At 32.9% G+C, this 12,299-nt stretch overlaps 1 protein-coding gene across 1 annotated transcript in view; it reads right to left on the bottom strand.

The window, feature by feature from the left end:
• Nucleotides 1-12,299, bottom strand: part of LOC129921240 (uncharacterized) — a 75,287-nt gene that overhangs the window by 30,640 nt on the left and 32,348 nt on the right. Inside the window, exon 2 of the mRNA XM_056002971.1 lies at nt 1,687-3,333. Coding sequence (XP_055858946.1) covers nt 1,687-3,333 — 1,647 coding nt within the window. The remainder of the gene's footprint in view (nt 1-1,686; nt 3,334-12,299) is intronic.

Here is a 12,299-nt window from a genome sequence, read left to right on the forward strand (position 1 = left end):
AAATCATTAAAATTACTGGTTTTTATGTTGCAAATCATTAAAATTGCTCAAACATTTCTCGCTCTTCCTTAATTTAAAAATTTTTTTTTTAAATTAAAAAAAAAACTTAAAAAATTTAAAAAAAAAAAATTTAAATAAAAATATTAAAAATTTAAAATAATTGAAAATTTAAAAAATTTAAAATTTTAAAATTTTAAATTTAACATTAAATACTTAAAATTTAAAATTATATACAAATTTATTCCTTATATCTATGTTAATATAAACTTTTGTCTAATATTTTGTATAATATTTATTCATGTAATTTATTATTTCAAATTTATTGTAAATCTTTTTGATACATCTTCTCTTTATATAATTTTATTTATTTTACTGAAATGTCATTTCCGGCAGACGGCAGCATTGTCGTGTCCGTATTTCCAATAGAAAAAAAATTGTAATTTATCTAATGAATAAAGGAAGAATCTAATCTAATCTAATCTGGTGCGGGCGTGGTGCGGCGGCGCTGTGGTTTAGAAATTTTTGATTATGGTGCGGACATGGTGCGGCGCAATAAAAATTGTTGATAATGGTGTGGACTTGGTGCGGCTGTGGTGCGACGGTCAAAAAGCCGTGCGGACGTGGTGCAGCGGTGGTTCGACGGAATTCCATTTTTACTAGGGAACTCGATAAATTAGGTGCCAAGAATTGATAACGTTCTATTTTATAGAGGAGTTCAATCTCTCCCCGTTTAGACGGGATTGGCAATTTTCTAAAAAAATACTTAAAATAAAAAATATTTAAAAACAACGGCAACACTAACAGTTATGAATGATTACTTTTAACAAAAGCAAGAATTGTACACTTAATTCTTATTTTTAAATCATTTGTTTTCGAAATAAATGATTTCAAAGTTAACATTTTTTAGGAAAAATAAGTTTAGACAAATACATTGAATACTGTTTTTGTCAAGATTGTGGATATCAATACGGTCGTGGCCTTAAAAGTGAAATCTAATATGCCACAAGTATTGTTTCTTAAATACGTTAATTGAATAAAGATTTCCGTTGTAATTTTCTTATTTCATTCTTTTAAAGCAAATTAAATAAATCAGAAGTCATTTCGTTTTTATTTTGGAAATAAAGACCTATTAGTTGAAAAATTCCTTCGCCTAACAGAAACGCCTCCCGGCTAAGGGCCTGCTGCTAACTATATTAATTAGTATTATTTTAAAATCAAATAAAAGCAACTGGGATTAAGTTTCGCATTCATTTTTGTTTCGGAATTAGATTCTCGACTTGTATGAAAACGAATTCCATATTACTAAAGTGGTTTTTTTTTCCAACTATAATTTAGATATTTTGAAACAGTTTTTCTTGAAACTTCTAGAACTTCAACTTTATCATGAGCCCTTAAGACCCACCAAGTTTCAAGAAAAAATATAGCTTCTTCTACGGGATAAATTGGATAATAAGCGTGAAAATGTTCTAAAAATGCAAATGGAATGGCCGAAATACTCGTAGAACTAAGAAGATTGAAAAAAAAAATTGAGGTCTGTTTAACGAAAAGACATAACCTCTACCCAAACTTCCTTCAATCTTTCAAGTGAACATTTTGCCTAGGTCAACAATTATATATATTTATCAACCATTGGAAATTAAACTTACGTATACCTATATCTTTTGTTTAAATAATATCATTACTCACCTTTAACCAGTTCCGCTCCTCCTCCACCACTGTCTTTAATCGGAACAGTACTAAAATTCATATGATTCACATGGGAATATGTAGTAGCTTCATCTACATGTGCGGCCATATCTCCACAACCATCATCGCCACCGATAAAACCAATTCGACTGTGTTTACTGTCCGGCGAGACCATCATAACAGTAGCTTCGGCATCTTCAACTTCATCTTCATTATCTTCATTGCATTCAATCTTAATATGAACTTCGTCATTTTGTGAATTAAGAAGATCTCGAACTCGTTTACGGCCACCACCACCCGTGCCGCTACCCTTCATTTCCATACGATGTTTTTGCTGTTGGAATTGGTGCTCCCTAATCAGTCGATCTCTCTCATGAAAATGCGAAACGAACATAATTTTCTCGTGTTCAGGGACAACGAGTGGAGGACCTCCACCTCCTCCACTATTTCCACCACCACCATTTGAACCAGCATCATCTCCATCTTCGTCGGCCATTGCCATCGTGCCGAAATGTTCCTGACCACTGTTGGCCCCAGAGGATGATGATGATGATAGGGCTGGAGGTAGCATTGTGGGTGGCAGGCTTGTGGCGGCAAGGACGCCGCCACCGACAGTGGTGGCGTCGTTGGTGTCTGACGTTGTTGTCGCAAAGGTCATTAAGTTTTGTACAGAGCCGGTGGAGGGGGTGACGGTGGGTGGAATTGGTGGGTGGTAATATGGCGTGTGGCGGGAACTGCTGTTTACCATTGCCAACGAGGACGATGAGGACGTGTCCTTGGAATATTGAGTGGCAGGCTGTAGCTGTTGATGGTGGAACATTAGTTCGTTAAATGACGGAATTGTGGAACCCAAGTTCTGTCGCACCGTTGTCGATGGTAATCGGGTGGTGTAGAAAGCTTTACCACCCGCTGACGATGATGACGACGGTGGTGGAAGGGGAGGCGGGGGAGCACTCAGAAGGAGATGTGGCAACGGTGAATTCGGTGGTGTAATTTGTAAATGAGGATGGGGATGGTGGGGATAGTTAACGCTAGACAGGAATTTCGCCTGCTGTTGTTGTTGTTGTTGCTGTTGATGGTGCTGATGAGAAGAAATTAGAAAGGTCGTTGCCGCCGCCTTAAGGGATGCCGAAAGATTTGTTGTTGTTGTTGCTGCAGACGATGAAAACGGTGCTGCTGTCAAAGTTGAGGTTGGAGGTGGGTTTGAGATTTGATTATTGCCGACAATGTGCGTTGCGTAGGGAATTGGCATTGTTTTGGAAATTTGGTGTTGATTTTGTTGTTGTTGTTGTTGTTGTTGATGGTGGTGGTGAAGCTGTAACTGTAGCTGTTGCCGGATGTCAATGGTTTGTTGTGTCTGGAGATCTGCTTCATGTGTAAGTTGGAATTCGGCTTCCGTACTCATTTGATGGTGATTAGATGAAGCAGGATGATTTTGTTGATGATGATGATGATTATGATGGTGATGTTGTTGCTGCTGTTGTTGTTGATGATGATGATGATGATGATGCCTTGTCGATGATGGGAGTAATGAAGTCATTGAGGTGGATGTCAATGGTGTCAGCATTAATGGACACCAAGGATTGATTGGTGGTAGCTTTTGAAGCAATGATGTTGCCTGTTGTTCTTGATGTTCTTCATTTTTCCCTAGAAAAAAAAATGAAAAAAAGGGTGAATTTTAGTTACATTTCTTTCCATCATATTGTGTGGGTTTGGAGAGGGGTTGGAGTTTTTTTCCGCCCGGTATATATATATCAGTGTACCAATAGATTTGGGGGTAGAAAAAAATTTGTATGCATTCAGTAAAAGGGTTTGACAATGATTAGCGTTATGATTCTTTGATGGAAATTTTCAACGCGCACCCGATTGATGACATCGAGCAACGCCTGTCATTTACCCCCTTTTTTTTTCTTAGATGATTGATGATGGAGTGAAAGTGATGATGATTGGTTAAAAGGGTTTTGTATAGATGAATAGATAGTCATTTGTAGTCATTTGTTTTGTATTGTTTAAATGGATTAAGATGACTGAGCACATATTAAAATATGATTTGTTTCAAAAAAAACTTTTGGACAAAGCATACAAAAACTTAAGAATTCTTCCAACACCAGAAGAAAGTAGAGAGATGCCGCCTTCGCAGTGCTGTATTTCACTACTTTACCACAACAAAACCTCTGGTATAAGATTCCCAAGCAATGCTGAACATTTCGGGAAATTCACTCTAAGTTTGAGCAATACACAACTGATTTGTATAATTTTCTTCGAAAAACGTGGGGCAGTACATATGTAAGATTGGAAGTGCACCGGACAATCAAAAATAACGGAAGACATTTAAGAATGTCTCCTAGCATCTTCCAGTACACCGTGCAAAATCTATATGCACCATACAACGGTTAAGGAAACAACAAGAACTGAATATATCAAATGCCGAGTACAGAACAGTGTGGAGTAAACTTAAGTGCACCAATATAATGCTACTTAACTTTATTCTTCTTACAAGAACACACAATTCCAGAATAAACTGTAGTCACCAAACCCGGACTTGTTAATTTCAAGAACATTAGTTGAATTATTGGACAGAATTCACCAATGCCCGAATTAATAAACACCAACAATGGAGAAGCAACAATGTAGCAGAAAAAATCAGAAGAAGTTGCAGCTCAATTTGAGGGTAACTTCACACCGACAACTTCTGCAGAACCAGTCTCCTAGCATCCATCCAATGGACTCTTCTGCCCAATACTGATAAAGCAACATTCAGTTTCACCAATCCTGCCAATGAACAAGATGTTGTTAACATTATAGATGTTTATTGAGCTGAGCATACTAATATATCAATAAGAAACAAACAAGTTGCCGTCGCGTGATTTCCGGGTTTCAAGAAAGTATTTGACAGCCAATAGAAAGAAGTCTGTATCCATAAGCTTGCTTATTTTTTTTTGGCAATAATCAGTTTTTTTCATTTCTCTCCTCCAGGAAGTTTTTTGTGCTGAAGTTGGACATGGATCAAAACTTGGCCTCTTACTCTGTATCACTCTGATGCATAGGCGGATCCAGGGGGGGGGGGGGCACGGGGGCACGTGCCCCCCCCCAGAACTTAAAGTTCATACTTAAAGGAAATCAAACTATAAGAGTTTTAAAAATATATGAATAATAACAGAAAGAACTTGAGTGAAACTCTTGTCTATTTCTGGCTGAAAATGCGAATTTTGTTGATTGTTGCATCCCTTTCCCATGAAAAGCTCCACCTCACAAATAAATAAACGGCTATTTGTTGGGTACACACGAATTTTTTTTTTTTCGATTTAAAAAAAAGTGAATTTTCAAAGTGATTTTGGTGAAAAATTTTGATATGGACATTAGGGTGGGTCAAAAAAATCGAAATTTTTTTTTTTGATTTGGTACTCCGAAAAATCGATTGCTAGACCCCTCTAGAATATACACACCAAATATGAGCTCTTTATATTAATGGGAAGGTCCTCCGCTTTGCAATTTTTCATTTTTACATCAAGCTTCTACTAAAAAAAAATAATTTTTTTATTAATTGACTTTTTAGCAAATTTCTTTTCATATTCTTGTAGGAAATTGAACGCTCTACAAAAAAGGCCTTATAAACTTTTTTCGTTTATCTAACCGTTGAATAGATATTTGAGGTCCAAAAATCGAGAAAATCTTTAGAAATTCGTTTTTTGTTCTTAATTTTGTAACAAATTGAAAAATTATAATGATCAAACGCGCAAGACATATTCTTGTTGGAAATTGATTGCTCCACAAAAAAGGTCTTAATAACTTTTTTCATTAATCTAACCATTCTAAAGATATTCGAGGTCAAAGTTAAAAAAAAATATAAAAACATTTTATATTTTTAAAAAATTTCTAATTCACTGAAACTTCATTATTTTCAAATTAGCAACATATATTCTTGTAGGGGCTTAAACGTTCTACAAAAAATTCCTTGGAATGAAATTGATTGCTTTAACCGTTTAGAAGATATTCGTATCCAAACCAATGCTCACTGATTTCAATAGTTTTCTTATGACCCGTATGCACCCTAATGGACATCGAATGACATTGAATGATATAAAAAATAATTGTATATGCAACTCTATTTCATACAGAGTGGTTAAAAAATTTGCACTTTTTTCGTTGTTTTTTTTTAACATTAGTGTTTTTAAAATAGCGGAACACGTCACAAAATTGCATAAACTATATATTATAGAACTGCTGGATATGTAGAACAAACTTGCATTTCAGAAGTTTGCCCAAGTTTGCACCCCGAAAATAAAGACCCCTTGAAAAAAAACTCCTCAAAAGCGACCCTTACTTATAGATTTTTATAAATATTATTTTATTGAGAAAATTTCTCCAGGGATACCTCTAAAAATATGTAAAAAAAATAGTGTTCCAAATTTCAAAAGAATCGGTGCAGTAGTTTTGAAGTTATGAGGTGCACCGGCGTTGAAAACATTAGTTGTGGGGATAACGATTTAAAGTTTTGAACTCTGGACTAAAAGACTAAAACGTTCCTAAGGGAAGTATTAAAATACTCATAACTTGGTCAATTTGGCTCCAAGAGACCTACAATTTGAACACAACATTCTTGAGGTATAAAACAATTTAACCCCTTGTAGCCCCATGTGACATTTCTGTAACAAACCGAAAAAGATTGCATAAAAGCTCTACAAACTATTTTTTTTCTTTTGAAGCTTCTAATATTATAATCTTTAAGTATTGCTTTATCGAAATAGTACTTCAAATTTCTAATAAATAGTTTTTTCTAACCAATAGTTTTTAATTGACAGTTAATGTTGAAAGTTGGGTTTTTTTTTTTTGAAAATAAGCAAATTTGTGTAAAAACTACGAAATTCAGAAAAAAAATAGTTTTTGTTAGTAAACCAAACGGGGTTTTATTTTTGGATTTTAGGAAAGTGCCTAAAAATTAATATTATATAGTTTTTTACTTGAATTTTTGCATTTTTATATAAAAATAAATTATTTAAACTTTTTTTTTACTCCCAAAATATCGAAATAACTAAGTAAATAATGACTTTATTGAATTTTTAAAAAAATACGTGTTTTATTAAAGATAAAGGCCAATCGATTGACTTATTAATTTTTAAATTTACGACCTTGGGTTACAAAAGGTTAATTCAAATAAAAAAAAAACAAAACTGGGTTTCCCGGCAAAAAAGTATGATTCAGTTTTTTTTGTTATTCTTAGGAACTTTAATATTTATTAGAATGAAGTCTTTAGTATTTGACTAAAAACTACTAGGTCATTAACTAATGGTATAATTATGTCCATAATATTGCAAAATTTTATACAAAATCAATTAAAAAACGTAAACATTTTTTTTTTCAAAATTTCATCTTTAAAACTTAATTTCTCAAAAACTATTTGATGAAACAACTTAAGTCAAAAAATTAAATAAAGAATAGATTACTAACTTTAATATAGCACAGAATTGTACGTGCATTTTCTGGTTTTTTATATTTTTTTTCTTCAGGCTAATCCAGGAGTAAGAGGGTTAGCACTTAAGTGGCTTTTACTGTAACAAGAAAATGAAAATTTTTCCTTCCGAATAACTTTTTGGTCATTTGGTACCTATTTGATGTGGGAAATGTGCCTAAATATTTTTGGCCAGGTTTAAGACCACTGTGGGTCGTTAAAATTTTCTGCTTGTTAGTCAGTCGTATGGTACTTCACTTTATTTCTAACTGTTATTGCTGTTTTTTTTGCCAATCCGTCCCTTGTGCCCCCCCCAGAAAAAAATCCTGGATCCGCCCCTGCTCTGATGTAAGACCAATACACTGCAAGTAAGTGCGAGAACCTGCTCTAACCCATGCGTCTAAGTATTCATAGTGAAAATCCATTTGGCCATCGATAAAAATGCCCGCAAAGTAAACGCTAACATCCAAAACCTTTATAAGTTCTTCAGTAAATTATGTATCTGGGAAAATTATATCACAATGGAAACTATTGTGCCTTAGACGTACATGAGGACGAGGCAGTCGCCATAGTAATTCCAATTTCTATTTATGTATGTCAAAAAAATATTCCATCTTCAATTTGCAATTTTCAGTAGGTAACTAAAAAAAATTAATAAATAAAAATGTTTATATCTACCCGCAGCTGTGATCATGGTTGCCGCTTAAAACAAACCCTGTTTCAAAAAAAATCCTACTCTTTACCTTAACACATAACGTATCTATCCTTACAAACTCAATTCTGTTCACTCACTGCATAACCGCCAATCAAAACCCCTTTTGAGTTAGTTCTTATAAAAATAAAAATGAAGAGAAAAAAGGAGTTTAAAATCCTTAAAAAAAAGTCTTAACAATAGCCTAGGATACATTTTCACTTTATTATCCTTGGAAATGAAGATTTCACGCAAGATGTTCAAATATTAGTAGATACCATCAGACTTCCCCTTTTTTTTATAAGAAACTAGCATTGCACTCGTTTAATTGCGCGCTTTGTGTGGGTTAAGCCAACCAGCCAGTCAGCCAGCCAGCGGCAGTTGCAATAGCTACACAAGGATTTATTACCTGTTATTATTCTACATTGCAGTGCATCAAGACATATTGCAACATCCCTGATCCTGGCAGAAATCCTTTACTACTTTCACTTAAATATAATTCTCCCTTTCAATTCCAACCAACAAGGATCATTGCAAATACAAATTATTCCAGCATGTGCCTTCAGCAGACTTGTATTATAAGTCTCTGGTGTAGGCCGAAACCCTAACATCCTTTTTTCTTGTTCTAATAATATGTTTTTTTTTTCGAAGGAGCATACAGTTTAAGATTACGTAAAAAAGGTAAGAAAAACAAAATCCAAAGTCTATTATCAAAGGATTAAAAAATCCTTTTTCAATTTTTTTTTTCTGTTTCTTCACTTTTTTTGTTGAAATTTGTGATCAATAAAGCCACAACTTCAAGGCGGAGATTCACTTTTTTTTTCAAATCAAAGGAAAGGATACGCGCAGCATGTCAAATTGTATGCGATATGCCATATGTCCTTGAACACATCATCAATATAGTCGAAAATTGATATCCTTTCATTTTTAACGAATATTTCACTTTTTTTTTTTTGTATTGTTGACGTGTTTTTTGTTGTTTCTTCAACTCCAACAAATCATTTGATCATAATTCAAAGACAGGATCCAAGGATTGTAGGCGAATCGAATGAAATTGTCAAAGAACGTTTTTGGTTTTCGTATTCCATTGAGAGATCTGGCAGATCGATCGATTACACGCGTAAGGTAATCCTTTCATTTTTTTTAACATTTTTTTCACCCTCGCTCTCTTGTTACATAAAAAAAACCCTACCCCGACTAAATAGTTTCCTTTTGTCACACTTTACTAAAGATTAATGACATTTCGGGTATACAAGTTGTTGTAGGTATGTTTATAATGCTTCCTGTTTCATATTTTTCTCTATTTTTTTTTTTATTATTTAATTTTTGACATTAGAATAGGTTAAGAATGGGCTTGTGCCATGAGTTATGTTACAACGACAATCTATGGAAGCAAGCTGCAAATCAATAACTATACTGATGTTTTGTTGAAGGAAAAAAGTGTGCAGGACACGCGTCAAAGGGGTAAATAAAAAAAAACAAAAATTATGAATTAATATTATGCCATAATCAAATTAAATCAATGCCAATCCACAATGAAAGTTAAATGATTGAATGCGGTAGCTTATTTTAGTAAAAAAAAAGCAACAGGAAGAAGAATACAATAAAAGGAAATCAATAGTTTTAGTACTCCACTGATTTTGAGTGATTCGTTTGAAACTGGATCGCATTTACCTACTGTCCATCAGTTTATTTTTGTAGGTTTTAAGGGTATAATATAGTTGAATAATGTCAAAATATAGGCAATTTCATCTGCTCTGATGAATGAAAAATGAGTAATTAAAAATCCGGCTTTTTGCATTGCAATCTGATAGTAGAGGAACACCTCAAGAGTTCTTTCTTCTTTACTGTGAAATCCAGTAGTAATAACCTACTCATTGCACTGAAAGAAGATTATTCTAAAGTGACTGGATTCGTGGACGACAGATTCCCAATGGGAAAAATAATGGGATATAACTTGTTTTCTTCCCCTAATAAAAAAACAGTGAAGATTCCACTTAAATATTAACTTAATTTCTTTTAGTTCAGAATTTTCTTTAAAAAAAAACTCGCCAATTTTAAAATTTTTTTAAAAATTTAAATATCTTCAGGTAAAAATAATAAGTGGATTCTTTTAAATTAAAACAATCAAGAAATTAAGAAGATTTCTCCGATTAATTAATTAAATTGAAAAAAAACATGCAGAAATCTAGTGAATTTAATACAAATTTTTTTTCATTAAAAAGTTTTTTTTGAAATAAAATGTACAATAGAAATATTCACTTACATATAAAAGACTCCGTCCAAGGAGTTAAAGGCTATATGAAATGAAAACAACTTTCTAAAAAATGTATGTTTTTGTTTTTATTAAGTATGAACGACGAAATATTCTAAAACGATCTGTATCAAGTTTTCTGCTCAGCTCTTTTGTTTTCGTCATATTCTTCAGTGTAGAGATAAAATAAATGCAACATGTGATTCAAATATGTGGAGATAAGAAAAAATGCACTTATATTTGGTAATGTAAGATATACCGCAATCCAGCCTTTATTGCTGGAAACTCTCTTGTGAGTTTATTAAGGCAACTTGTGGACAGTTTTTGTTGAAGTGGTTTTGCATACTTTTTCTTTCTTTTTTTTTTTTTAATTCGGTGAAATAATGTTCTGCAAATATTTTTACAACATATCACAAACTTTTTAAAATGACAAAAATTCGAATTTGTGTTCTTAGTTTTTGTCATTGATTTCAACTCTACAAAAAATTCCTTAAATTTTTTTCATATATTGTTTGAATATACAAAAACGTGTTTTCTTGTTTCTTTGAAAAGTCTAAAAAAAAGTAAAAATAATTTCCTTAGACTTCAACTCACCATGCGTCATCGGCACTGATTCATCAATTTAAACAAAAACAACGATCCAAAGTTGAAAAATTAGTTCAAAAGAAACTTCTTGCCACCATTAACAACTATTGCACTTTTTTATTCTCATCCAAAAAAGATCATTTATCATTCCGAGGTCAGGTCTTGGTTGTCTTGTAACTCCTTTAGTTTGCCTGCATAATAATTAAGTTAGAGTTCTTTTTTTTGTTGGTATTTTGTTTGATCATTTGCTCTAGATTCCCACTGTTATATGTCTCGACTTCGGTGCGTATCCTTTTCAAGCAAGTGTTGCTAATTGTGAATCGAAGACGAAGTCTTTAGAAAATGAAAAAAAAAAAAAAATCCTCCATTGATTGATGGAAATACGATTTTATTTAAATGAATGCCAGAGAGGGAAATATTCACACAACTTAAATATACAAAAAACCTTTACTATAGATAGATATCCCAGGACCTGTCTCTTATTTCATTTTATTCATCATCATCATCCTGAATTTCAACAACAACCATTAAGGATTTCATTCATAGGAGTTTTTTTTTTCTAATTCGATTATCTATCCAGTGATCTTCAAATATAATTATTATAATTGCAAAGCAAAAAAAAAAAAGGAAGGAGCATCCCATTTCCATTGTGGGATTTAATTATCCAAGAATACAGGTAGGAGTTGTAGAGGTTGAGAGAAAGATTGGTCATCATTGAAATCCTTTTGTCTGCGGCACAGCAGTAGTAGTTCTCTCCATTTTTTCTCTCATATGGAAAGACCATCAGCAGTGTGCACCTGAAATCGCAAACACTCCATTTCGATGGATGATTTATAACCACAAATTGGCATGCATGGATGCTCCTCTCAGATGTTCACGCCAGTGCAGTTTTCAATGATGTGATGTGGAGATTTATTTATTTTATTATTATTTTTTTTTTTCAAAATCATTTGTGGGATAAAATTTCAAAAATTCAAATTGAATTCAATTTTAATACTTTTATTGGCATCGAACTCGAATTTGGGTACACCCACATTACGAGGGATTCACTTAGTCAGATCGGATTTTAGAGCATTTTTTGTATTAAAAGGATTTATACAAAATAATTGCAGAGATATGATCCAAAGTCAAGTCAATTGTTGGCTAATTTTGTCAGTCAGACTCGGAAAAAGTTGGTGGTAGAGGCTGGGATTCGAATCCAGACCTCTGGAGTGATAGTCCATTATACTAACAATTGCGACACGGGATACTATAAGACATTCTAAGAACAACTTAATAATAATCGTTTGGATTTCAAAACCATAACTTTTACATACATACATTAAAATTTTGTAGGAGCTTTAAGAAACGATCTAGATTCATCATTTTTGTTTTACTAAACTCTGTAGTGTTAATACTTCCTATTTTTTAAAAAAATGTCTTTTTAAATAGAATAGAATTTCTTACAGAAAAACTTTTAAAATTGCCGAAACATTGTCAAAGAATTCCCAATGAATTATTTTTTTGTTTTCATGAATTGTTATATTCATTAACGGTAGAATTCTTGAGTTGAATTGTGATACATCTCTTTCATTTAAACAAATAATGCTCAATTTCCTGAACTCAACTCATCTTTTCTACTAATTTGTTTCTGT

This window comes from Episyrphus balteatus, chromosome 1 (genome assembly GCF_945859705.1).
Source record: "Episyrphus balteatus chromosome 1, idEpiBalt1.1, whole genome shotgun sequence".
Taxonomy (NCBI): domain Eukaryota; kingdom Metazoa; phylum Arthropoda; class Insecta; order Diptera; family Syrphidae; genus Episyrphus; species Episyrphus balteatus.